Source organism: Mustela lutreola, chromosome 7 (genome assembly GCF_030435805.1).
Source record: "Mustela lutreola isolate mMusLut2 chromosome 7, mMusLut2.pri, whole genome shotgun sequence".
NCBI classification, from domain to species: Eukaryota; Metazoa; Chordata; class Mammalia; order Carnivora; family Mustelidae; genus Mustela; species Mustela lutreola.
In genome coordinates this window covers 70918603-70945392 of record NC_081296.1, presented here as the reverse complement: position 1 = coordinate 70945392, position 26790 = coordinate 70918603, and the positions used below count along the sequence as shown (strand labels likewise).

At 55.1% G+C, this 26790-nt stretch overlaps 2 protein-coding genes across 12 annotated transcripts in view; one reads left to right on the top strand and one right to left on the bottom strand.

Annotated features, from left to right (window-relative positions):
• Window positions 1-1129: 1129 nt before the first annotated feature.
• SHF (Src homology 2 domain containing F) lies at window positions 1130-20408 on the top strand. Of its 4 annotated transcripts, XM_059181434.1 has the most exons (7): window positions 1130-1645; window positions 10253-10394; window positions 12612-12818; window positions 14379-14519; window positions 15757-15928; window positions 16073-16192; window positions 19585-20408. In XM_059181434.1, the coding sequence occupies exons 1-7, from the start codon at window positions 1145-1147 to the stop codon at window positions 19769-19771; spliced, it is 1470 nt and encodes a 489-aa protein (XP_059037417.1). In that variant the 5' UTR covers window positions 1130-1144; the 3' UTR covers window positions 19772-20408. The 4 variants fall into 4 exon arrangements, with proteins under 4 accessions (XP_059037417.1, XP_059037418.1, XP_059037420.1 ...); XM_059181435.1 differs by lacking the exon at window positions 14379-14519; XM_059181437.1 differs by lacking the exons at window positions 14379-14519; window positions 15757-15928 and having other exon boundaries at window positions 19585-19757.
• Window positions 20409-21881: 1473 nt separating this feature from the next.
• DUOX1 (dual oxidase 1) overlaps window positions 21882-26790 on the bottom strand; it is a 32763-nt gene continuing 27854 nt past the window's right edge. For 5 of the 8 annotated variants that reach the window (XM_059181426.1, XM_059181428.1, XM_059181429.1 and 2 more), the window contains 6 exons: window positions 25954-26107; window positions 25301-25533; window positions 24897-25055; window positions 23672-23827; window positions 23315-23443; window positions 21882-22657 (listed from right to left, as the gene is read on the bottom strand). In XM_059181426.1, coding sequence (XP_059037409.1) covers window positions 22535-22657; window positions 23315-23443; window positions 23672-23827; window positions 24897-25055; window positions 25301-25533; window positions 25954-26107 — 954 coding nt within the window. In that variant the 3' untranslated portion in view covers window positions 21882-22534. Of the gene's footprint in view, window positions 22658-23314; window positions 23506-23671; window positions 24042-24896; window positions 25056-25300; window positions 25534-25953; window positions 26108-26790 lie in introns of those variants that run through there. The other 3 variants (XR_009355545.1, XM_059181430.1, XM_059181433.1) reach the window with 3 other exon arrangements.

The following is a 26790-nucleotide window of genomic DNA, read 5'->3' as shown; positions in this document are numbered from 1 at the left end:
TTTCTTTGCTCCCCCCACCTCTGAGACCCCTTCCCTTTGGGGCCTAATGTGGCTCTTTGCTCCCTCCCATGCAGATTCGAGCCCAAGGGTGAGACAGACTCTGAGGCAGTGCCCTGGGGGGATGATGATGAGGCAAAGCTGCCACCTTCCCAGCAGAGCCAAAAGCAAATGTTGGCGTTTGCTTCAGGGCTACATTATTTCTGTGGAGAAACTGGCTTTATTTCTAAGACAAAAATGCCTATGGCTTGAGCATCAGAGCCTGGAGAGGATAAGGGGTTTGTGATAGAGGACATTGGAACTGTTTCTAGACTTGATTTATTGACTTGTCTGTTTCTATTCTGTCACTAATCTGATTGACAATGAAACCTGGGATTTGACTTTAAGGGATTTCTGCGTGTTTGCATGCTGCCATCAGGGCGGGGTGGGCCCGCTCTAAGCTGCCGTGCCTGGGTTCGAAGTGTTCATATGACGGCTGTTTGCATGTGAGGAGGGCGTGTGTGGAAAAGACACGGGAGAAGTGGGTGTCACTAGAGAGTTGATTATCTGTGATGTGAGATATGTCTGCCTGGATGGGAAGCAATGCAGTGGGAGCAGCTGGATGGGAGGAGGTAGGTGGGGCTCCCGTGGTACACAGAAGAGGGGATTGTTACAGACACATCTGTAATAGAATGTTACAGGAACAGCCCCATCTCTCGCCTTCCCTAGCTTTTCCTCTTGGGATATTTCCCAGTTAGGAGTCCTTGGGGGAAGGGAGGGGAGGGACCGGAGGAGTCCGAGGGCTGGGAATCCAGGGGTGTGAGGCGCCGCGTGTGAGCTGCGATCTGGAGAAGGGGAACAGATGGAGACAGGTGCGCCCCCACAGGGGCACGTGTGGAGACACGTGGAGGATTCACCTTCAAGTCCAGGATTCGCATCGCCTGCCTTGGGGTCGCCCACTTACTTCTCGTACGTCCACACCAGCTGGAAACCCGCACTCCCTCATCTCTTCCCTGCCTGGGGGAGGTAGACCCCTATAGGGAGCGGAACCCCGCCCCTCCCTTGTTACTGACGAGCCCCGCCCCCTCCCGCCGCCCGGCGGAGCTCCGCCCCCACCCCCGCCCCCCGCCCGGCCACAGAGCTCCCCTCGCTCAGTCTGGCTGGCCCCATGTTACTGAGCGGAGCTCCTCCAGCGGGCTCCGGCCCGGGGCAGCGGGCGCAGGGGAGCGCGGGGAGCGGCCCGGGGGGGTCGCGCCGGGGCGCCGGGGGAGCGGGAGCCGGCCCTGGAGGGGGCGGCAGTGGCGGAGTGGCCAAGTGGCTCCGGGAACACCTGGGCTTCCGCGGGGGGGGCAGCGGCGGAGGTGGGGGCAAGCCGGCGCCCCCGGAGCCGGACTACCGTCCCCCAGCACCGTCCCCGGCCGCGCCCCCTGCGCCACCCCCGGACATCCTGGCCGCCTATCGGCTGCAGAGAGAGCGCGACTTCGAAGACCCTTACTCTGGGGGGCCGTCCAGCTCCGCAGCTGCCCCAGCCACCCCCGCCGTCCCCGGCCCCACGCCGCCCCCGCGCCACGGCTCGCCACCCCACCGCCTTATTCGGGTTGAGACCCCTGGCCCCCCAGCGCCCCCGCCCGAGGAGCGGATCTCTGGACCCCCAGCTAGCAGCGACAGGGTGAGTGCTGCTCCGGGCGTGGGTGGCCGGGAGGAGAGGTGGTAGGAGGTCTGGGGCTTTCAAGAGGGACAAAGGTGGCCTGGCCAGGGCCGGGCCTGGGCCCCTTAATGTCACGGTTCCTGGCGGACAAGATCTTAATCCTTGACCCGGGGGCTCGGAGGCTTCATCCACCTTTGTTCAAATTCTCGACCGACTAATCTGGGACGTGTGCCCCAAACTCTGCTTCTGTCCCTGTTACCGCCCCAGGACTAGTGACCCTCTTCCTCAGGGGTTCTGCCCTCCTCATGTCAGTCCTCCTCCTTCTCCCAGGGCCTAATCAGCGAGCTTTTTTCTAACGGTATTTGAGCACCCCCCACCCCAAGCCAGTTTATGGCTTTTCTGCCCTCCGGGAGCAGTAGCTCCTGCCCTTTGATCTCTGACCCCTCCCCCCGGGGCAGAGGCAGCACAAAGCTCCATTCCTCCTCCTCGGGGGAGCCCAAACATCCTTGCAGTTGCTGGAGCCCCAGGAAGGAGGTGAGGGCTGAGGTTTCTCCCTGTGTATACAGCAAGAACTGGCCTTTGCCTTATCCAGTGGTACCGGAGCCTGGTGGACTGTTGTTCTCAGGAAGATAGAACAAACAGTATGTATAGTTCTTCACCAAGGATACTGACCACTGAGGTCCAGGCAGGCTCACTCCTGCACTATTTCCCTTGGTGTAAGGGGGCAGTCAGTGCTTCGGACCTGTTGCCCAGAAGGGGCTGAGCAGCTGAGCCCACTTGTCTCCTCCTGGCCTCCCCTTTCCCGGGTCCATTCTGAGGGAGGCTAGAGCCTTTGGGGGACCTGCAGGCAAGGGATGAAGGGAAAGCTGGGCCTCAGAGGCCACTGGTGGAGAAACCAGCCCTTGCCCAACTCCATTTAAGTCTTACCCTCCTTGATAGCTGAAAGCCATCAAGGTCCCTCTGGCCCTAAATTCCATGACAGTGACTCTCTGGACTGCCTTGGCTTTGTTGTCCCCTCGTCACACATCCCTGGAAGCTCATCCCTGGGGCTTAATCCCTTTCCTCAGCAGAGAACACAGTTTTATTTGGTTGGAGAGCAGAGTTGCTGTCTGAATCCATTGGATCCCGTGTTGAGGCTTTCGGTGGAGAAACTGCCCTTCTGTCTTGGATAAGAGAGATGTGTCAGGATCAGAGCAGAAGCCTCAGGAATGTGAATTATTTTTCCCCTCGTTCCTTCCACGGGACCTGACTGTCCATCCTGGGCCAGGATCCTTAGCCTGCAGAAGGAGACTGCTTTCATCACATGACCTTCAGCTCCTCTCCTTCCTCATTGTCCCCCCTCTGTTGGGTGATGTGTTGGTGGCAGTGGCAGTGAGGAAGAGGAAGCATTGAGCCTTGTTCTTACTCCCTGACCACTGCCTATTGGCACATAGGCCTGAGCTATACCTGGCCTTCCTCTCTGAAGTCTTGGAATGGCCTAATAGGCTGCCCCTGAAGCCATGGGCTCCTCTAGGACAAGGATCACTGTCCTCCTCATGCCTGAATTTCCCAAGTGTCTGACATGCTTGGCATGAAAAGGGGTGAATAAAATACATCCATTGAATGGTGACTGGCCATTGCTAGGGTGACCTGAAGGTCAGAGACTCCCTTAACTGCAGCTCCTTTTGTACATTTCCCCACAGAGACCCCCCAAGGAAGAGGCTGCATCCACACAACTGTGAGAGAGCCATGGTCTCTTCTCACCGAGGGCATCCATGCCTCAGCCTGGGTTGGCTCTGTGGTCTGTGGGCTATTCAGACGTTAGGGGCCAAGAGGTGTCTGACTCTTTTGTCAGCTGCAGGGACAGGAATGAAATCCAGCAGGATCTCCCAGGAGCTACACAATCTGTGGTTTCTTTAGTGGGTGTGATGAGAAGGATCCAGGATGCCATCCAAACTGGCTCAGGGGCAGGGACATTGTCTTTGCGGGCCCCGACCTGGGAGCCTCCCACCATTGAGAGAGAGGAGTTCCACTCGTTTAGGAGTACAGTTTGGGGAGTCCCAGAGTCTTCCCCTAGGAAGAGTCCAAGCTAGGCACCTGAGCCCCTTATCCTAAACCCAAGTTCCTGTCCTTGAATGGTGAGCTGGCCTGTTGAGCTGGAGTTTCTGTTCTGTGAAGTGTTTTGTCCCTATCCTCTGTTCCTGTCCTCTCGGCCATGCAGGTCGTCTTGGCTTTTTGCTTTGGGGTTACTTTCTGAGGTGAGATGGGGACTGCAGACCAGGATGGGCCATAGGCTGGTCCACTTTCCTTCCCCTCCTGGAGCCCAGTAGCTGGTGCCGGGTGGTTCAGAACCCCGTGAGAGGGCCTGGTTGTGAAGTTTGATGAAATGGGTGGAAATACTGCTATGATGAGAAGATGGAGGGGAAATGAGCCCTGTGGAAAGTGACTTTGGAGGGCAGGAGAGAATGGGGCTTTCGACAGGGCCCTGAGAGGCCTGTTTCTTAGGCCCATTAGTGTTTCCCCATGCAGGGCTCTGGCTACTGGCCGTCCCTGAGACCCACTGCTGCATTTGGCAAGGGGGCAAGGGTGGCCATCTGGGCGGGCCTGGCAGTGCAGGTGTGGGAGCCGCAGGAGCTGCCCCCTGGACCAGGCAGTCAGGGCCACACCATCTGGCCATGGGAAGAGCTCCCTCATGGTGCTGGGCCCTGTCTGGCCTCCAGGCCACACTTGGGCAGAGGGGTGAGAGAATTGGGCCTTAGTTGCTTTGCTCCCTTTTCTCAGATCTGTGATAGGAAAAACCTGGTCTAATTAGGAAAGGGGGACGGGTGTGGAAAAGGGGCCCTAATTGGATAAAGCTTGGAGCTGCCTGTGACCATCTGCACAGTGTGTCCTTTGCCTCTATCCTGCCAAGATATGTGTGTGTGTGTGTGTGTGTGTGTGTGTGAGAGAGAGAGAGAGAGACAGAGAGACAGAGAAAGAGATGATAACAGCTAACAGCTAACAGCTCCCAGATGCTTAAAGGGTTTCATAGGGCCCAAAATATCAAGAACTTTAAAAAATAAATACATGGTGTTCACATGGACTTGGATCCTCCACGCCCAAATTTGGAAGCAAGTGAAAAGTCAGGTAGAGAGAGGAAAAGGAAGGAGACATTGATGGTGTCAGAAGGCAAACAAGACATGCCTGCTCTGGGGTCAGGAGTCTGACCTGAGGACTGCTGCGGTAAGATCGTGCCTCAGCCAGTGTTCACTGAGGAGTTCTAGAACATTAACTGACACTAGCCCAGGCGCTGAAAGGCACTCACCCCCTAGAAGACCTGGTCCTTGCCTTTTTTGAGCTTGTTTGTTCTTGTTTTAATTTTCCTTTTTCTGACTTCCACAGAGTCTGGAGTTGTGATCTGTTTATCTTGCACATGTCCTCCAATGGAGGCAGGAGGAGGAAAAAAGAAGGGTCCAGGTGAAGGGACCTTTGTGGACTGGTTAGAGCTCTTAACCCTTTGGCCAGGGCTGGCCATCTTTGCTGTCACTGGGGCTTTGCGGGGGGTGAAGGGGTACTGCCAAGGCCTGCGGCTACCAGGGGACTTTATGGTGGGCCTACCCACTCTTCCCACTGCTGCCTCCTCACACTGTGGCATTCAGTCTTGGGGGAAGGCATCTGCAGCTTGTTGGCTTGGCCAGTGACTCAAGGACACCTCAGTTAACCCTGGCACTCCACCTGTTGGGAGCCAGGAACAGCTAGCGTGCTGCAGACCATGGGTGGGAGCAGCTGGCTGGGGCCTGGGGCTTGGAAGAGCAGCTGCTGCCCCCTCCAGCTCACCCCCCGCCCTGCAGAACCAGTGGGGATGCTGTGCGAGAGCAGAGTTGGGGCCCAGTCCCACCGGCACACAGGGAGCCTGCGGGGCCTCTGGAGCTTGGGGCGCAGCTGCAGGGCTTCACAGCCCCTCAGGGTGCCACACTCAGGGAGCTGCCTTTGTGGCTGTCCCTGTGAGCCCCTGGAGGACCCAGAGATCTGGTCTTTCCATCTTTCATGGTATACTCGCAGACCATTAACTAGTACCTGCCGTGTGCCTGGTACCATTTTGAAACAGCTGATGTGTTATAGACCAATTGCTTCTGACAACGGCCCTAGGAGAGATTGTTATTATCCTCAGGTTATTTAGAGGGAGACTGAAGCCCAGGAGTGTTGCATCACACGTGCCTGATTTCACAGCTAGTAGGAGAGCTGAGGTTCACAGCCAGGCGGCCCAATGGCAGACTGGCTGCCAACACTGTGCTGTGGGACCACGGCTCCTTTTGGGGAGCTGTTCACCGAGTGTGGGGAGCAGACTCAGAGAAGGAATGAAGAGTGCACACAGTGCTGGGTTCTCCATTTTCTGAACCGAAAGGCCAGCACTTGCCACCCAGTCCTGAGGTGGCCTCAGACACACCTTACAAGGGTTATCGGCCTCCATTGTGTATCTGTGATGTTCGAATGTCTTACAAGTTTGACATTTCTTTGTAATTAGAAAAAGATGCTAACAGATTTGTTTCGTGGGAAGGAGTTTCCATGGCAGATAAAATTGGGAAGGGTGATTCCAATAAGTGGGAACAGAGGGCACAGAAAGTTAGATTTGGGGGAAGGTAAATAGTACATACTGTTTCCAAAACTGACAGACTTTCAGCAGAAAAAGGATTTCACGGTTAAATACTTTGGAGAAATGCCGAGTTAAACAAAATTAGACAGCTCTCTTTGCTACACGATTTCTCAGAGCCTTTAACATGCTAAAGTGTATTTTAAATCTACAAGTGGAGGAGAGAGGATGCTCCATTTCCTGAGTTGTCTGGAAAATCTGCAGCAAGGCAGTGAGAGTCAGGAGACCTGGGTGCCAGTCTTGTCTCTACTGCCACCATCTGTGTCCCCTTTCTAGCACCTAAACTCTGGGCTTTAGTGTCTGAGTAGAAGAGATCAGCGGCAGGGCCAACATCTGTTGAGCACTGACTGCATTCCAGCCTCTGAATTAAGGACTTTTACACTCATTGTTCTCTTTCCAATCCTATGAGGTGGGTAGTAATACCATCCCCATTCTACAGGTGAAAAACCAGAGGCTTCCAGACATTAAATGTCAACGGAAGACATGGAGGAAAGGGGCAGGGGTAGACTTTGGCAACGTTGCAGAGCCCAAATCCTGTGACATGTGCCCCCTGCTAGCTGCCCTTGGACCAGCGAGCCCCATGGGTAGGGTCAGGAACTCCTAGTGGGGCCCAGCTGCAGAGCGGAAGGTAGCACCAGATGGTAGGCCTGCCAGCTATCTTAGGAGAGGCTCAGGCAGGAAGGAGAGTCAAAGAAGGACAGCTGCTCTGGGAGGGGCACTGCCCCGTTGGAACAGGCACAGGAGCTGGGTCTGGAGCCTGCTGGATGGCAGGAGGGAGGGGATCTGGTTGGCAGGAGGCATGGGGACAAGGGGGCCTCCGGGCAGCAGCTACTTGCCTACTAATTTGGAAGTATTTCAGCCTTTCAGTAGCATTCTGCCTACCAGAGGTTTGCCTAAATATCAGCCCTGGTTTTAGGTGCCTTCCCTGCCAGTTCTTCCAGTTGTCTTTGATCCCTGCTCAGATCCTCTTCCAGAGGCTTTGATCCCTGCTCAAGTGCCGGTTCTCTGGACAGCCTGCTCCCACAGCTGCTACTGGTCTGTCCGAGTGCTCAGCGTTGGGGTGAATGGGGATCTGAGAGTCTGTTGCTCCAGAAGCTAGAGTCTTAGAGAGAGAGGCCTTTGGAGCATCTAGTAAATGTACACTGAGTGCCTCCCTTGTGCCAGGCCCTGTGGCGGACGTGGTATACAGCAGTGAGTACAACAGTCAGACAAAGGTCCCATGAACAAAATAAATCATGATAGAGCAAAGGTGTCAGAAGCCTGCAGAGGCAACTTCCCCCAACTGAGCATTTGGCCTTCTCATATGGCCTAGAAATCACGGGTGGGTGCCTGTCTTGCCAACCTTCCCAGCAGGTGTTTCTGCTTCTGCTCCTGCCTCCCAGCCCTGTGGGTGGCTCCTCTAGGTGACCCGCCCAGGGCGGGGGGCTAGGTTTTCCTGGAGCAGGGTGTGGAGTCTGGGGTGGAACAGAGGAGCCATTGAACTGCCCACAGAGCTGCCACCTGGGTGCCCACAGGCACCGTGGGCTGGCCCTAAGGAGGCCTGTGCTGGGCCAGGGAGAGGTCACAGCTCAAGTCCAGCCCAGGGCTCCAGCAGGAAGGGCACTGGCTTGGTTGGGGGTCAGAGCCAGGGAAGGGGTCTCTGCAGAGCCTGGGGGACTGGGGCTTGGGCGCAGCACTTCTCTCTGAGCAGTTTCTCCAGGACTCAGTGCCCCGCCCCCCACTGGACTCATGATGCCTTTCTCTTCTGAATAAACAAGGAGAACTGCTTCCTTTGTCCATTCTTCCTGTTTTATGTGAACTAATTTAAACAGATACCTACTGAGCACTTTTAGGTGCTAGGAATTTAGCAGTAAGCATGGTCCTACCCTCAGGAGGCTCAGGATCTGCAGGAAGACAGATGATGAAACAAGTATTTATTACAGTGTAATAATACCCCAGCACAGAGGCATCTAACCATACCTGGGGGAAGAATGGAAAGGAATTCTGAAGAAAGAAAATCATGTAATCCAGGCAGAGGGAAAGCCTCTTTGGTAAGAAACAAAGCACAGACCTTTCAGGTAACAGAGTGATCCGAGGTGGGTAGGGAGAAGCCCAAGAGGGAAGTGGAATCTTTAAGTCCCTTTAACTCTGGACTTTTTCTTGTGGGCATTACACTGTTTAAGGATATCTCATCCGATAACTCGGTTCCTGTTAAATAGCTGTTACATAGGAGTGTGAGGCTGAGTGCCAGCTGCCAACCGCAGAGCCCCCTTGGTTGGGTGGGTGGGGCTGTGGGTGCTAGTATGTCTGGGAGGAAGCAGCCTGGGGTGGGAGTGGATTTCTTTTCTCTCCTTCCTGGAAGAAGGAGGACTGGGGGTGGAGGGCTCTGAGGGGAGATAGGCAGTGATCTAGTAGAAACATTTTTATAGTACCTACTGTGAGCCAGGTGCTTCTTAGAGCTAGAGAGACAGAAACAATAGAGAACTCTAGTCTGGTGGGTGAGCTGATGGTGGGGATGGTATGACTTGAGATGGTGGTCTTCTCAGAAGCGGGTGGAGATTTGAGGGAGGTGAAGGAGATGGGGGACTTGGGTGGAACAAGGTGGAACATGGTGGGAGCTGAACTGAAGGGAGAGATGGTAGGAGTCATTGGGATGTGCTTCAGAGACCCCTGGAGGGGCTCGTGGGGGTCCAAGGAACATGCAGGAGGAGTCCCTGTGGTGGGTAGTTTCCTTTCCCCCATCACTGCTTTGCTATGGGGTCCCAGATCTACTGACCCAGGGCAGAAAATCACCCCCATAGCCTTCCTGCTCAACTGGCTCCTGCAGTTCTGGTCTGGCCCAGACCCAAAGCCTACAATGAGAATGGAGGAGAGGCAGGAGTGGCCCCTCCTCATGCCACAGGCCCCAGAGCCACCTCTTGTCAATGCCTGTCAACTCAGTGCAGTGCTTCCCCTCAGGTGCTGGCAGTCCTGGTGGGCTGGGCTCTGTCTCTGCTTAGGCCTGCCCCCTTCAAGGAGCCTGTGCCCAGCTTGGAGAAAGGCTCTATTGTCCTCTGCTGCACCCCGCCCTGAGCACCTTGGGCTCTTCCTCAGGGTGTGTGGCTTACAGTTCGCTCTGCCTTGACTGGAGCAGGGACAAGAGGGTTGGTCATGAACCACTTGTGAGGGAGAAAGGGGCAGTGCGGGATGTGGAGTGTCAAGGCTACGCCTTCCCTGTTCCTAGCTAGCCTCCAGGAACCAGGGGATTTCAACTGAGCCCAAACCCTGGCTTTCCTCAGGGCTGTCAAAATTGGTCTCTCTCCTAGGATGGCCAAGACGCCCACTGGTGGCAGGTTGGCAGAAGCATTTTGCACAGAGGGCACACGTTCCGACTGGGTTCCCACACTTAGGTGGAATGGTCTTGGCCGTACTATTCCCTATCTGCCCTGAGCCTCCATTTCCTTAAAATGAGTGTAACAATGCACACATGACGTGATGGTGAATGTTCTGAGGCTAGACCAGCAGGACTGTGCCATAAAGTGAGTATTTGGTTTTGTTTTTCTGTGTGGTCAGCAAATTTTTCTTTGTTCAGCATCTGGGATGGAACTTGTAGTCATGGACCAAGTTAATCTCTAAGTTGCCTGCTGTTTCCTACTTGTTCTGTGAACTCCTTCGACACCTTTGTAACCAGTTCTCTGAATTGATTCCCTCTGTTGAACCATCTGGTGTTGAACACCTCTGTCGCTCTGCCTGGATACAGACTGAGGCAGGCCTTAGTGCCCAGAGCTTTATCCTGGTCATTTAACCTAAGTGATGACCCAGAGGCAAAAAATTAACAGAAAAGATAGATCTGCCACTCTGTCGGCAGCCTAGTAGGGGAAACCTGCAGAGGAAGAAGCAGAGCTTGTCCCCGTCCAAGCTCAGAGCCTGCCTGTGGATGCCTTTTCCTCTAGGTCTAAGACATTCTGTCCAGGACTCACTCCCATGGACAAAGCATCTGGGGAGATACAGAGCTGTCTCTCAGATGTCTGAAGCCTGCTGTCCTCACTGTCTTCCCACAGTTGGCAATCCTTGAAGACTACGCAGACCCATTTGATGTTCAGGAGACTGGTGAAGGCCCAGCAGGAGCTTCAGGAGCCCCTGAGAAGGTCCCTGAAAATGATGGCTACATGGAACCCTATGAGGCCCAAAAGATGATGGCTGGTGCGTGATGGAGTCAGGGGTGGGGGATTGCTGCCTGAGACCTAGGTATTGGCACAACAGGCTCTGGGACCCACAAGACTAAGGATTGATTCCATGAGACCATGGGTACACCACGGACCACCTTGGGTCACTGGCCACTGCCTTCAAGAGAGTCAGTTTGGAGAAGGAGCCATGACTTGTGGTGCCTGAGATGTGAGGTAGTAGAGAAGGCCACACAACTAAAGGTCAGGCCGATAGAGTTAGGATAGTCAGGAGGGGCAGGATAAGTGGTGTGGGCTGGGGGTCGTGGAACCCAAAAAAGAGAATCACTAGCTTTAGGGAAGGTGGTGAGCTTGAGAGGTTGTGATGTCAGAGTGAAACAGCTTTATAGCGGTTGGAACCACAGGGCTGGAGAAGGGCAAGCTGGTCAAGGAGTGCAGGCAGAGAGCAATGAGTAGGACTTGGTCCTGGGGAGCAGAGCAGAGGTCAAGAGAGGGTCCAGGGAAAGAGAACTAAGCAGGGGTGATCTGAGAGGAGGACAGGGGTGAGTTGGTCCCAAGTCAAGACCCCAAGGCAGGAGGGGAAGAAGGTTTGTTCAAGGGCATACCATTTTAGTGTTGGGCATACTGAGGAGCCAGAATGAGAGAGGTCACGGGGGCAGTGAAGGGCCTTGAAGGCAGGAATGAGGCATTTGGACTTGCTCTGGAGGAGGAAGAAAACCAATATGGATTCCTGAGCAAGACAGAAACAGGACAAATACGGCATTTTAAAGGGATTACTGAGGCTTTGGTGTACAGAACAGACCAGGAGAACTGGGCATCAGAAAGATGAGTTAGCAGTTGTAGAAACTGCTGAGGCTTTAAGGGAGCAATAATTAGCACCGCTTTCTTCCCCTCCTGAGCTTGGAGATCACTGAGAAGTCAGATTAAGGAACTAGATGGATGAAGATAAGAATGTCAGCTTTATTAGTGATACAGTAGATTGGAGAACATCACTTAGCTATGTCTCCGTTTAATAATTCACAGAATTAAACTTCCCTACTCAGGCTTGGGCAATGCAGCACAGCTATAGGCCCCTTCACAGGAGCAGGGTGAGGAGGCAGGAGGAGAGAGAGCCAAAAGGCAGAGCTGAGAAAGAGAGTGAACATCCGCTGGTAATCAGATAAGCTGCTCTCCCTACTTGGGAGTGGGGTGAGGGGGCAGAGAGCGGTAAGAAATGTTCTCCATGGAGCTCATGGAAGAGCGGTCAGAAGTGTTCTCCATGGAGCTCATGGAAATTCCAGCCAGTAGAGGAGGGCGAGGAGGGCCCACCCTAGCAGCAATCTAGATGTGGAGAGATGAGACTAATAGTCCTCAGGTACTGGGGGCAAACAGGTGGGATTTAGAGCAGGAAGGAGGGCCAGGACCGAGGAGAGCAGTGTAGTGGACAGAAAGGGAGAAGGTGGGAGGGTGACTACCGTCTTTAGATCAGAGTGGTGTGTACCCCTCAGAGGCTCATGAATGCCCTGGAATTGTATGTGAGAATTTGCACATGTTCTGGAGAGTAGCTCCATAGCTTTTATTGTATTTTCAATGGGGCCAGTGATCGCAAGAAGAAAATCACAGAACAGAGTAGAAGAATTTCTTGGGAAAGCGGCAAGTTTGAAACATTCAAGTGAAAGATCTTATTGGCAACTGGAAGTGTATATGGTGCCATGAGACTGGGCAAGGAGTGAGGGCAAATAAGGCCTGGTTCTGGGGAACAGAGACCAAGAGAGGGGCCAGGGAAGGAGTCCAAACGGGTGACCAGAGAGGACAACCACGTAAATGACTTGTCAGAAGGGGACAGTTGCAAGGAGGGAGTGCTCAGCAATAGCTGAGCAACAAAGAAGTATTTTCTGATTGTCAAGTGGTATTACTTGGGATGCAAGGAACAAACTGGAGCTGTGTAGCCAGGAGGAGGTGGATTAGGAGAGAACCCTGCCTCAGTTTCCGAAATGTGTAAGCCTCATTTCCCGACCCCTTGCTGGCCATCTAAAGATCTTTTTTCTGTCTTTCACTCTGGTGCTTCTCTGCCCCTGCCTCCATTGCATCCCATGCTTTTTGGAACCCCAGAAATGTTTTGAGGGCCATTGGGCCCCCAGAGCCAGTGGCATCTCCTTTGAAGGAGGCTTGGTGTGTTGCTGAGGATGCTGACAGAGAAGCTGAGCTGGGCAGCCAGGGCCGCTCTCACACCTCCCCTCCTGCCTTGTCCTGGTAGAGATCCGGAGCTCCAAGGAGACAGCCGCTCAGGCCTTGCCGCTGTATGACACGCCCTATGAGCCAGAGGAGGAGGGGACCACCCCTGAGGGTGAGGGGGCCGCGTGGCCTCGGGAGTCCCGGCTGCCAGAGGATGATGAGAGGCCCCCTGAGGAGTATGACCAGCCCTGGGAGTGGAAGAAGGAGAGAATTTCCAAAGCCTTTGCAGGTAAGCCCTTGGTGGAGTTGGTGGGTCTGCTGGGGTCTCCAAACAGCTCTCCAGGCCCAGGGCAGTGGAAGGAGTGGACCCCAGGGACTGGGGGAGGCCCTGAAGCTAGGCCCAAGGGAGGAAGTTGAGTGCATCACAGAGATTGGCGAATTGGGCCATGTGGGTGCAGTGCTGTGTGCGGGTCAGGGAACAGGTAAGGGAGGATGGAGGGTCTCCCTGCATCACCACCTCTCAGAGCCCAAAAGGCTTAGGCCACTTCCTTCTTTTGGGAGACAGGGTATATCTTAAAATACAGAAATTCCAAACAAAAAGATAAAACTTGTGACATGTTAAATATTTACCCTTAACAAAAGAAGGCATTTAACAGCCCAGACAATGAAAAGGGCTGTGTGTGTAACCTTTAGAGATCCCAGCTGTGAATCAGAGAGCTATGTCTCCCAGTAGCAGGCTGGATGAGACCAGGGGAACCTGTGCCCTGAGGGTATTTCTGAGGAGCAGGAACAGGTGGGGAGAAGGAGGCTGTAAGAAATCCCCTTGGTTGAAGAGGGTTAGGTTTCTCCTGTGTCACACACCCCAGTGCGGATCCCAGGCCTGGAGTCCAACCCGGGGAGGTTTGGGGAGGTCGTGCTGAGTGGGTGCGGCTGGAGAGGGCTTTAGCCCCTGGATTCTTGATTCAATGAGAACATAAAAGATGTAAATGCCATTTGACTTCACCCCCACTCCTATGGCCCCTTCACCCCTCCCTGGGCAAGGGGGCTCATGCTAGAGCTGGACTCAGCTCTCTGCCCTGTCCTCCCCGCCCTGGCGGCTAGACTGGGAAACCAACCACAGGTTTCTAATTTGTTTCCTGTAAAGCGTGCACCATTGAGGAGGGACCATTTATCTCCAGAAGTCTCCTTGGAGAATCAATACTGTTTAGATTGCTTAATGGGAAAATCTATGCTCGTCATTAGGAAACCTCGTTAGCAGTCCTGCAGCCACCAGTGGCATCCCTTTCTTAATTGTCGGGGCTCAAGATTGAGGGTGTGGGGCTAAATTTCAATAAAACATCTGCCCCCACATTGGAGTATTCCTGACAGCCTGGAGCTGGGCTGTCAGTCTCGCTGCCCATGACTTCCCAGACCGTGGGTAAAAGGAAGGGCAGCAAGTCTGAGGGTGCCAGGAGGCTGTGGGAACCTGGGTGTGGTGCCGGGAGGTGAGGGCAGCTCGTTGTCCCTCCTTTCTTCCTTTCCTGCTCCTTTTGGGCCCTGGAGGCTTCTGAGGCTTCAAATGAAGGGGCCCCACGTGGCTGGCAGGGCAAGACTCTGCATCCTGTTTGCTATCTGTGCCCCCCACCCTTTGACTGAGCTAGCCTGGTGTGGTCACTGTGGCTCCATCCAACCTTCTGAGAGTCCTGCTCCCCCCTCAGAAGCCACTCCTGCCTTTGCTCTGACCCTCCTCCTTTCTAGGCTATCCTGTGTCCTGGCTCTGGGTTTTGGTGTCTCAACCTCTGCCTCTCTCTGTCTCTCTCTCTTTGTCTCTGTCTCTGTCTGTGTCTCTTCTCCCTGCTGCTGGCTCCAGTTGACATTAAGGTCATCAAAGACCTACCTTGGCCTCCGCCGGTGGGACAGCTGGACAGCAGCCCCTCCCTCCCTGACGGGGACAGGGACATCTCCGGTCCAGCCTCACCCCTCCCTGAGCCCAGCCTGGAGGACAGCAGCGGTGGGTCCTGTGGGAGCTTCTGGCCAGGGTGACATGTACTCTCATGCCTCAGGCCCTGTGGGCTTGGGTTGGAGGAGCTGGAATGGGGCAAGGTTTGGAGAACCCAGGAAGAATTCCCTTCGTCCTGGAGGAAGAGAGAAGGGACAAAGCACACATTCCTCCTTCCTCCAAAACGTGTGGGGGAAGGGGTCTCCTAAAGGAGTCCCTTTCCAAATATCTTTCCCACCATGCCACAAAAATCCACTATTTTAGATTCACTTCTTTGCATAGGATTTTGCCTGACCCCACCCTTTGACAGTGTGAATAACTCTTGAGGCAGGGATGATGCTAGCACAGGAAGTGTCTGAGTCCTTCCAGTAAGTAAAAGGGTCTGATCCTTGCATCTGGTAACTGAGAGACAATAAGATCCTGAAAATGCTACAAGGAGAGAAAAAACCCAAATGAGAAGAAAGGAAGCATTGAGCACTTCCATCTCCATTCAGTTTTGTACAGAATGGGCAGCCAGGGGTTTGTGAACACCTGTTTGTACATTTGTGCCTGAGTGTGAGGGGTATTTTGTAAATGTAGGATGAAAGAGGGTCTCTGTCACCTGTCCATGTGTGCCTGTGCCCATGTGGCTCACTGGCTTCCTCCCTCCAGGGGGCTGCTGGTTCAGTGGGGCAGAGCCACCCCACCTGGGTTTCTCGGGTGGAGGCAGGGAGCCTGTGGGCAGCAGCCCTGGGGGCGGGGGAGGGGGGTGGCTGGCTGGTGGCTTCAGGCAGGATTAGCCTGTCAGGATGGCACCAAGGGGAATCGGATAATTGTTCTCAAATCGATAAGTCATTTCTACAGAATGGCTTGGCAGGGTGATATGGAGAACGGTAATGAACTCTGAGGAGGAGAAAGAAACAATATTATCAGCGCTGAAGCCACCCCGAGGGGTAATGGAATAGGGGAAGGCAGGCAGCTGCTCCAGAGGGAGAAGTTGAAGTGGTTTCTCATGTTGCCTCTCTCTCCTCTCCTCCCACAGCATGGGGACTGGTAGGTACAGTGTGGCATAGGAGGGCTGAGCCCCACCCCCAACAGGGGAGTGAACCCAAGATTCTGTCCCCAGAGCCAGTCAAGCCCAGGAGCATGTCCCACCCTTCTAGAACATTCCTTTGACCCCTTTGGGCAGAAAATGGGGGGAGCACTGGTTATTCTATAGAGCTCTGTCTCTAAGGGTCCTCGGAGTCTATGACTGGTGTATTCCCCACAGCCCAGTTTGAAGGATCTGAGAAGAGCTGCCTGTCACCTGGCCGGGAGGAGAAGGGGCGGCTACCTCCCCGACTCTCTGCAGGGAACCCCAAGTCAGCAAAGCCCCTAAGCGTGGAGCCCAGCAGCCCCCTTGGGGAGTGGACAGACCCAGCACTGCCTCTGGAAAACCAGGTGTGAGTGTCTGTGTCCAGCTGGGGACTCTCTCCCCTCCCTTCCCCTCCTGCCACTGGCTTGCCTGCAGGGGACACCCAGAATGGGTGGGCCAGGACGGCGAGGGACCCAGCAGAGATGCCCCCCTTCCTCTCTCTTGTCCTCAGCTGGTACCACGGGGCCATCAGTCGAACAGATGCCGAGAACCTGCTCCGACTGTGCAAAGAGGCCAGCTACCTGGTGCGCAACAGTGAGACCAGCAAGAATGATTTCTCCCTGTCCCTCAAGTGAGTAGGGGTGGGCCAACAAGCAGTGTTAGGCAGGATTAGCTCATAAGCATGGCACCAAGGAGAATCCATGGGAAGACAACCAGCAGGACAGGAGGACCAACATTCTCCCCATGCCCAACCAAGCTGGGGAGAGCTCTGTCCCTATGAACATTTGCTGACCCTGGGCCAGGCCCTGGGGATTTGGAGCAGTCTGAGGCTCAGCCCCTGATCTCAAGGAGCTCAGAGTCCATTAGAGGAAACAGTCAAGCCTGTCCGATGGGAGGGGAGGGTCCTGCCACCCCTCCCCTGTCACTTACTAGCTGTGTGGCCTGGAGCCCCCTTAACCTCTCTGGGCCTCAGTTTTCTTACTTATAAAATGGAAGAATAATAATATCTACCTTGTAGGGAAGGATCAACTGAAGTAATATGTGGGAGGCACTTAACATGGTGCTAAATGCTAAATAAATTATCACCATCATCTTTATTAATAGAAGTCCAAATGTTCTTAAAGCACAGGCAAGGAGAGAGGAACTTTGCTCAAGGGAGGTTGGGTCCTGGGAGGAGGGTGGAACAGCGGACACAAAGCTATTGTTCACTGTGAAGAAGTGGGCAGGTGGTCTGGGTACTAGTGGCTGATAACTGAATCTTAAAGGATCCAGGAAGAGGAGGGGGTGGCAGGACCTCCCCTCCCATCAGCCTTCCTTCCCAGGAACTGATAGATCAGCATTGGCCTCCTAGGCCATCCTGGTAGAATGGCCAGCCCTCCCCTTCGTCCCCAGGAGTTCTGCCTGGTAGATCCTACACTCCACACAACAGCCTGTCAGATGGTGTGTCTATTCACATCCCCCCCAACACTGCTGGGACATCTGTACCACCTCCTACCACACTTTCCGGGGGCATTAGATTACAGGTAACCCCCACTTCAAACAAATGCAATATACAGAAAAGTTGGGACTATTAAACAGATACATTTAAGGATGATTATTCAACTTCAACTAAAAGATAAGGGGAAAATGCCAGTCTATATTCAAATAACTTGAATTTTATTCTTGGGCTTAATAAAACTAGCTATGTGACCCTAGGCAAATCATGAAACCTGTCTGGGTCTTGGTTTCTTCCTTTGCAAAACGCATTAATGGGTACCACTTAGGTTTCTTGCCACTCTTATACCCTGAAAATTATCATAAAATCAAAGGAGCATTTAGGAAAAGTTAATCTGCCAAAAATCTGATATAACACCAGGAATGTGTATTGCTTTAATAGATTAGAGTCACAGAGCATCTACTGTGTGCTGAGCAGCGTATATACCCTCTCCAAAGCACCAGCCTATAAGATGAATCTCTTTTTTATAGACAGAAATAAATACCAAGAGCTATGTGAGTTGGTTGAGGCCACAGGTAATGAAGTGCCAAAAGCAGGATTTGCGCCCAGCTCAGTTCAGCCTGACTACAAGACCCGCAGTCTTCCATCACATAGCTCCACCCGACATCGAATCTGGAACAGTCCAAGGCTGGGTTAGACAGCAAGGGTCTGGCTCCCTGAACAGAGTGGGGCAGAGCTCAGCCCTACCCTGGGGAGTACAAGGGGGAGGCAGGCCTGGATGCTGCTTCAGCCCAGCCTCATCTGGCCCCACCAGCATCTGTCTGCCAGAGCCTCGTTTGCATATAAATGGCTTCTCTGAAATACAATTATGGTTTCTCTGCTCTGTGTAATAGAAGGGCTTTCACTGGTAATTAAACAGCTTCCTCCGAAAGCCATGTCAGCTCTGGCCCTGCGGCCCAGCCAGTCCCATCCAGGCTCCTGAGGGTTGGGCAAGGACTCTGCTTGGGACTTTATCCCAGGAGGTCAGTTCTCCAGATCGAGGCTTATTGCCACTTATTGCCCTTTTTGGCCAGAGCTGTTCCTCAAGGAGAAGATGCAGTGCAATTTTTGGGAGAGGTGATTATCCCAAGTGGACTGTGGGTAGGGGCTTGTCCCCAAACTGTGAGAGGGTGAGGGAAAGCAAGGCCCAAGCTAGTACCCACAGCTTTGGGCCTGGGCCATGGCATAGGGCAGACAGGGGAGAGGATCTACTCACTGCCTCCCCCTCTCTGCACCGCCCTCGGGGACTGTACAGTTTCCTCAGAGCCTGTGTAGTCCCCATCAGCCTCAGTCATTATCTCAGGCCTACAGAAGAGGGATGCCTGTGTCCCCCACCCTCCACCCCATACACCCAGCCTGGGGCTCCCAGCAGGCTTTAGGGTACTGTATCCTAGGAGAAGGAATTGGGAGGGGTTTTCGTGTTATCCCTTTCCTCTCTTCAGTCATCCACTCTCCATCTTCACTTGTGGGCCCAGTGAAAAGGGTCCAGTCAGAGCCCTCTTCGTACCCAGGCAGGGGAAGGAAATGAAGTTTGCCAGCCTCACCTCATATGAGGGTCCCCCTCACCAGTCCTACTTCCTTACTAGTTTCTGAGCCCTGCACTTGTCCCCAGGTAGGCTCTGACTGGGAGACAAGTATTCAGGCTTTGGGGCTCCCCTAAGGATTGCTTCCTCCTTGCCTGTGGGCCAGGCCTATGGTAGCTTGGGCAGACGCTGTTCTTGCTTGGTCCCCACCCCCCCCCCCCATGCTTTCTCTCTAAGACAGAGGGTGTCCGGGTAGCTGGGAGCTGGCCAGAGCTCTGAGCAGCAGGGTCCTTGTCTTGGGGGCAGGGCCAGGCACTAATGTGGATTTCCTGGATTGTGTCAGGGAGATGGGAGAGGCAGTGGAGCGTTTCCTCTCTGAGGGAGGGAGTTACAGCCTCACCGATGATGTCATCCCAGGCTGAAGGGATAAAGGGGGGGGGGGGGCTTGGCTCAAGGCCCAGTTAGCAGGAGGGTAAAGGGATATCCCCAGGACAAGGCAGTTGAGACTTCCAGATTTGGAAAGGATTTCCAGAGCCCCTAGCTCACACCCTCCCCTGGTTTCTAAAAGAGAGCCTCAACCAAGATTCACTTGTTTGTCAACAATGTCCTGCCAAGGATGTGTGTGTCTCCACATGAGTCACTAGGAGCCCCACCCCCACCCCCTCCACAGCTCAGAGATGGGGAGGGCAGACCAGCCTTGGCCATGCAGACTGGAGGACACTGGTGCCTGGGTCCCAGGGTTTGGGGTAGGGAAAGTGGTCGCTTGTTTCCACCTGCACATGCCCTGTACACTACACACACATTCTTGGCACACCCAGTGCCCTTACCACAAAACCAATGCCTACTGTTACCCAGTCACAAAATCTTCTCTGCCTCCTCCCTGTTTCCTGGACTGGCCTCCACCTCCCCTAGTCACCTCCACACACAGCTGGCCCGAAAGAGCATTTGCTGCAGGGGTAGGGGTTGGGGAGGGAAGGGGGACCCGAGAGGGCCCCTACTCACCAGGGTCTCCTCTCCTCTTCCCAGGAGCAGTCAGGGCTTCATGCACATGAAGCTGTCCCGGACCAAGGAACACAAGTACGTGCTGGGCCAGAACAGCCCACCCTTCAGCAGCGTCCCTGAAATTGTGCATCACTACGCCAGCCGCAAGCTGCCCATTAAGGGGGCCGAGCACATGTCCCTGCTCTACCCTGTGGCCATTCGGACTCTGTAAATGGGAGGCCTGGGCACTGTGACAGATCTGGACCCAGCCCTGTGCCCACCCCCCTGCTGAGGTCTGTGGCTCTTCCCAGGGACATGTTCTGACAAACCTTTCTTCCCCTCTTCCCAAGATCAAGTGGAAGCTGGAGATTCCTTAATTTATTCTAAACGGGAAGGCCTACTGGGGCCTTGGAGTAAAAGGCTGTCTGGAGCTGAGGACAGAGGAATCTCTGGGGAGAGAGGACAGCCCCTGGAGGAAGGGGGCGTCAGAGCCCCTGGTCGCCAGAGGAGTTTAAGATCCGGAACCCCCCCACCCCCCGCCTTTTCCGCCGCTAGGGCACAGGGGGAGACCCCATTCCTCACCGTCTCCTTCCCCCGGGTCAGTGTGGGGTGGGGCAGGACACGGGCCTTTGGGGCGCCCTGGCCATCTCTCTGCCTCCACCTCTAAACCACCGGCGGGCTCCGCCCAGAGTCCGGTGCGGGGCTTGGGGAAGCCAGAAACCACCACCACCCCTGCCCCACCAAGGATGGAGCGGGTCTTGGGGGTTGGAAGACGAGGGGAAGGGCTCGGGCCGGAGGGAACTTGCGCAGTCCCCGGGCCGCCCCGGCTCCCGGCCAGATGCAATAAATAAACCCAGTCCTGCCAGGCACAGCCGCGTCCGCGCCTCCAGCGCCGCCCCCCGGGCTGTCGAGGGAGGGAGCTGCGAAGCGAGCACAGATTCTGTTTATAAATCAACTTGGGAGCAGACACAGGCCGGCTGTGAAAAGCACTTTCGAAGCATCAAGTTCCTTCCCTTGACGAGATGTCAAAACATCCCCCGCCGCCCCCGCCCCGGCCGGGGGCACCCGGAGCCGGCCGGCCGCGCGGCGCCCCCTCCCCGCCACGCCGACTTGCGCGGCTCCCCAAGAGCGCGTCCAATTTCCTGCCAACAGCCATTCGTCTGGGAGGAGGGGAGCCGCGGAGAGACAAAGAGGCAGCGCGCCAGGTGAGGGGGAGCGGGCGGCCCTGCCACGCGGAAGCCGCGCACCCGCGGAGGCGGGAAAGCTGGCGCGGCCGACTGCGCTTTCTTTCCAGAGGAAGCGGGGCCTGCCGCGCCTCCCCCATTCGCCGACCCGGACTCCGGGCCCCCAGGAAACGGCAGCCTGCAGGTCTGGGCCCGATCTACGTTCCGGCTGAGGCCTCTGGCTGGCGGCTGAGCCTGACGGGGCGGTCCGCGCGTGCCCCCTGCTGGCCGTGCCTCTAACCGCGAGTCGCGGGTGTCGGGCCACACCCGGCGCCCGGCCACGGAGACGCCCCGGCCCGCGCCCACACCTGGACCGGCCAAAGCCTGTGCCATGCCCCCGGGAATACCCACCCGGTCGCCGGTCGGAATCGCTGGCGACCTGCCCCAGGCCCGCCCTCCTGCTCCCACGCGGCTCCCCATGGGGCTGAACAAACATCCGCTTCCCTGGGACCTGCAACATCCGAATGTAGTGTCCAACATGGGGTTTCGGATTTTCTATTCTATCGAAATATTTTATCGAAATCGAGGATATGCGATCTCACAAATAGAATTCTGTGAGGACAATTGAAAGTCTCACTTGAAATTGGGCCCTGCTTTAGAAATTCCCTCAGAGCTTTGCCCTGTAACTTGAAGGGTACTGAGTCACTCTGGAGATGAGATGAGCAAACAGGCTCAGTGTTTAGGGGATGTGCTCATCCGTGTCCTCGCTTTCATCTCTTTATGGGGAAGACCCATGTAGGCACCAAGTGGCCAACTCCTGTTGCTCAGAGGTCCTGGAGCCAGCCAGGCAGACTGGCTCCCTGTGGGCTCCTGCCTTGTCCTGCCACACACCCCCACAACTTGGTGCCCAGCCCACCTTCTCAGGAACTCCCACCCCTTCCTGATCAGGCTCCAGAAGCTCCACACTAGCTGCCCTGAGAGGCCCTTCATCAGGAACGGGAGCTGGGAAAGAGGTTTCCAGCTAAAGCACTCGACCTTGGGCCGGTTCCTTTATCCAGAAGGTGCTGGCAGGTTCAGACGACTGTCTGCACCAGCCTGGGTGAGCTGGCTGGTGGAGTAGCTTCCTCTGCCAGTGCCCAACCCCACTCTCAGGCAGGATAAAGAAACCCAGAGGGCAGAAAAGTGGTTTATTTGTAAAGGAGACTGCTGCAGTAGGAAGAAGAGACAAGGCGTGAGGAGCACTACATAGATTTTGGGCCAGATTCTGACTACAGTACACGTTTAAAAACTGGGGAGAGAAGATCAGTTGTGCTGTTAGACTAGGATGCTGAGGGGGTTCCTGTAGACTTCTTTCTTGGGGCCCAGCCTCTACCCCACCCCAAGGCATTTGCCAGCCCTTTTGACAGTGGGGAGCCTAGCGGAGGGGGAGGCTTTTTTGGTGGGAGAGTTCCAAGATGCCAGCATCTGTGCTCCCCCTCCATCCTTAGGCTCACAGCTCCCTAATACACATACGCACTGCTTGTCAGCTCCAGTCTTTAGAGACTTTTTCTTAGCTTGGAAGAAGAGGTATCACTTTGCCCCAAAGTAATAACAGCTCTCCTGCCAGGTCTCACCTGTTTCCCAGCCAGTGCCTCCCCCTTCTCCAGGCTGAGACATTCTGGACTTGGGAGTCTCTGAACCCATATGGATAACTGACCATGGCCACCTGGACCAAAATTCGGAGGTGGGAATGGGGAGGAGGCAGAGGGAGTCAGAAATAGGAAGTACAGAGTAAGGTATAGGCCCAAACCTCTGCTCAGCTGGGCAGTAGGAAGAACCCCTGGGCAGGAGGCCTAGAAGTTCTCATAATGGTGGGAGAAGTGAGTCCGGTCCTGCTTGTTGATGAGCTGACAGGCCTTTTCCACATTCTTGGTCATGCCCGGGGGGCCACAGCTAAACACCCCAATCTTCCGGACCTGTTGGGGGAGGGGAACATGAAGGCTAGCTCAGTGTTCGTGTTAAAGACAGACAAGAGTCCTTGATGAGGGCTCCTTCCAGGTTTCTGGTAAAGGTTTGCTTTGCACCATGTGTGGTGAGGGCTGGCTCGATGTATTTACATCTAGCTCAGTTTTGGTAGATCTGCTCTGTGTGGGTCCAACCTCCAGCTCCTTGAAGGCATTTGTCAGCTTTGGGGACATGATAAGTGTTTCAGATCAAGGCGGGGTTAATAAACGTTCCAGTTAAAGGCTAGCTTAGTGTCTCACTGAGGGCTAGGCCATTATGAGACAGTGGCTATCCCAGCGTTCATGGTAAAGATCAGCATCTAGGGTGAGGGCTGGCTGGGTATTCATGGTAAGAGTAGCTCTGACTTTACGGTAAGGACGAGCTCAGTCACTGCACCCTTCCCTCTAGACAGGCACCTTGGCTTTAAAAGAAGCAATCTCTGTTGCTGCTCCCCCCTTAGCCCCTCAGAGTGACCCCTACTATTTCTCTACTCCATGAAACCCACTTATTTCCTGGGTGATGTGTTCTCATCACCCATCAATTCCTTCCCTCATGGAGATGACCTGGGAGGTTTCCTCAGACCTCCGGGGATAAAGGCCAGGAGAACCTTCATATGGGGTGGAACTGACCTGCGGGTGGACCTCCTGCAGGGACTTGAAGAAGGGCTCGAAGGGGGGGCGGCCGAAGTGGGTGACAGAGCGCAGTCCCGTGAACAGACTCCGGTTCAGCACCTTCTGGAAGTGCCGCTCACAGATGTACTGGGGGCACAGGGGTAGGTCAGGCCAAGGACAGTCAGGGTCCATGCCTAGACCAAGCCAGCCTGCAGCTCAGGAGACAGAGAATGGGGTGGGGAGGGAGCTGGAGGCTGTGGATCAGGACCACCATCTCTGTGCCCCCTGCTGTCTGAACCTGGCTGTCCACGCACCTGGCCTGGCCATCTGTGTCACCCTGCCAACCCATATACCCACCTAGCCGCCCTGCCCTACCAGCATGGTGGTCCTGAGGTCAAACTTCTCAGCCAGCTGGGTGATGTAGATGTGCACGGACACCAGGTCCTGGCAGTCATTCTCCTCCACCTCCCGGATAATGTCAGCCAGCCACTCAAACTGCCGCTGGGTTCGCGTCACCCAGATGAAGTAGATCTGGGGACACATGGTGGGAGCTCAGGACCTGGCTTAGCTCAGGGTCCCCATATCCCAGGGATCCAGCAACAGAACTCTTCCGGTCTTGGCCAGCTTGTGTCTCTCCCCAGACACCCTGGGGGATGGTGTGTTGCAGGGACCATGAGGCCAGGTTCTGGGTGGGGAGTATGTGTGGAGTTATCCCAGAGCATAGAAAGGTAGAAGGCTTGATAACCTGGGGTGGTGAAAAAGGACACTTGTCAAGTGAGCTGAAGGTCTGATGGGGTGGGAAGCAGCTTTTTCAGTCCGAGCCTGCCCTGCCATTCCCTCCAATGGGCCCTCCTCAGGCTGCGAGGCTCTAAACCCTAGCCCAGAGGGATAGGGTTCTACTAAGGGGCACATCACAGAGCAGCCTTAGGGAAGACCCAGGTGGCTTCCTGGAGCAGATGGGAATGGGCTCAAAGAGAGACTGAAAGGATGGAAGCTGCCACAGAGAGACCCACGTCCAACTTCTGAAGAGGATGAAGTGGAGCTGTGTGAGTTAAGAAGCAGAGGCAGAGTTGGCATGGACAGCGGAGAAGAGGAGCGGTCTGTCACCCTCCAAGTGCTGACAGCGCATGGGCTGGGCCTCTGCCTGCTGCGTTCCTGTGCCCCTGACTCACCCGCCAGGCCCAGAGAAACAAGCAGGGGCCTGCTACTGGGTCCAGGCTGGGGTGAAGGGACTGGGATGGAGGGGGCCTGAGGGCCTGGGCTGTGTTCTTGGAACCAACCCAGCCCACCAGCCTGCCTCGCACCACCTCCCCTCTTCTTCCTCTTGAATGCAGAGCCTGTTTCACTTCTGCCCCACCCCAAATGTTCCCTTCCTTCTCTCAACCTAACAATGCTCCCTTCAGGGACTGGCCACCTCTCTAAGACAGAGAGAGGGTTTTTTAACCCTCTCCAACTCTGTTCCTTAGGGTCTGAGGATACCCTGACGACTCTGGGGTCAGGCCAACTGTGCTTTGTTCTTCAGAGGAAGAACAGAGGCAGGGGGGACAGGCAGAGATGGACATAGTGATAGGGAGCAGGGGTAGGCAGAAAGGGCACTCACCTTCTTGCAGAACACGTGGCAGCTGACTGAAGACTTGAAGACCAGGTCTTTGAGGATGGAGGCGAAGGGGGTGACCCCAATGCCCCCTCCCACCAGTACTGACACCTCAAACTTATGCCATTCCTGGTGGCCCTCTCCAAATGGCCCATCGAGATACAGCTGCAAGAAGAGTAGGCTGGAGTTAATTAAGCTCCACCACCACAATAGTTCTGAAGCTAGAGGAGGGAGGCAGGGAAAGGCAGGTATGTTTATAGAGTGAGGCGAAAGGGGGTACCATGGCATTACCTGGAAAGACCGGTCTCTGGATTGGGGGAGGGGAGGGACGCTGGGGAGCCTGGGGCTGCAGGGCAAGGCCTGCTAAGGGGATGTGGGGTGGGTAGCTCATCTGGCCTGGGTCTGGTCACCTTTGGGTATTTGGCGCAGCCATCTCCTGTTGGAGGTGAGTAGATCTCCCTGAGCCGAGTGGTCCAGGGTCCTGCCGCCCGGATGTGCAGGCTGAGCGTGTCCTCGTGGGGTGCAGAAGTCAGTGTGAAGGGGTGGTACTCAGTGGTCCCCAGAGCCAGACAGGCGATCCGCACCCACTGTCCCGACTTGTACTCAAAGCCTTGGGGCCGCTGGAACTGCAGGTGGGTCACTCCTGAGGAAAGGAAGTGGGCAGGAGGCTGCTATCCAGGACCCAACACCATTGTGGCCTCTAGAAAGTTCCCCCACCTGCAGCCTCAGCTCTCCTTCTGGACTATGCCAAGGCCTCTTCTCACCAGAAGGCGTTACTCCCTTTGGGCCATGCCCACCCGAAGGAGGGGCAGTGAAGCACTGGTACACATGGTCAACAGGGAAAGGAGCAGCCTGGCCTGGGCTCCTTCCCTCTCTGTTGTGAGAGAGGCTCAGGTCCCCTGGCCAAGAGCTTCTCTTGCCAGCTCCCTCATCACTGCCACCCCAAGGCCCCTGCCAACTCCACTGGGCCAGGCCAGGAGACTGCAAGGTCCAGGCTCTGGCCATGCCCTGTGGGCTTTGTCAGTACCACCCAGGTGGTCCCTGACTGTGTCTAGGCTGGTACCTGAAGGCAGCAGCTCAGCCTTCACCACGCTGATCTCCACCTTCTTCCGGCTCAGGCTAACCAGCTTATCCCCGACATAGATCAGTGCCGGGACCAGGAAGAAGATGTGGAAACGGGGCAGCTGGATCAGGCCAAAGCTGCCGTGGATGATGAGCTGGACAGAGTGAAGAATTCGGCTCAGACCAAGCCATACCCACAACAGTGCCTGTGGCCAGCTCAGAGCTTAGCCCCTAGTATCCTCCACCCACCCCACCCCACCCCACGGTCACCTTCCACCCCCACCTCTCCATGTACCATGCTCCCTCCAGGTTCCCAGATCCAACCACTTCCAACCCCAACTACTTTCACCTTTCTGGAACCATCCTAAACCAGCCCCTTTGACTCTTGATGGGTCTTCTGCAGTAGCCTCCTGGGTGGTCTTCTACAGGGCTGCCCAGTGTGACCCATTCTTTTCAAGGCAGCCAGTGTGACTTTTTTAAAGTTCATTTTATCATGCCATTTCAACTTAACCAGCCTTAGTGGACTTCCCATTATACCACAGGATCTTGAGATGCTCTGGCCTTTGCCTGCCACTGTTTCCCCTTCCCTGTTCTTCAAACGTAGCAAGTCTTTCTGCTTCAGGACCTTGGCACCTGCTGTGCCCTCTCCCTGGAATGCCTTCTCCCTGGTTCTTCCCCTGGCTACTTCTCTCATTGTTTTAAAATGTATTTAAAATTTGTCAGAACATTTGTCATTATCCACACTAATGTTGTTTCTTCATTGACATGTTTCCCCACTGGACTGGGGGTTTGTGTTTGTCTTTTTTTTTTTTTTTTTTTTTTTTTTTGCCACCATACT

Bases quoted from the DNA above. Each gene is read 5' to 3' on its own strand.
- SHF (XM_059181434.1), top strand. From the start codon at position 1,145: ATGTTACTGAGCGGAGCTCCTCCAGCGGGCTCCGGCCCGGGGCAGCGG. The intron at 12,819-14,378 runs GTAAGCCCTTGG...TGCTGGCTCCAG, and splicing joins AATTTCCAAAGCCTTTGCAG to TTGACATTAAGGTCATCAAA. The intron at 16,193-19,584 runs GTGAGTAGGGGT...TCCTCTTCCCAG, and splicing joins GATTTCTCCCTGTCCCTCAA to GAGCAGTCAGGGCTTCATGC.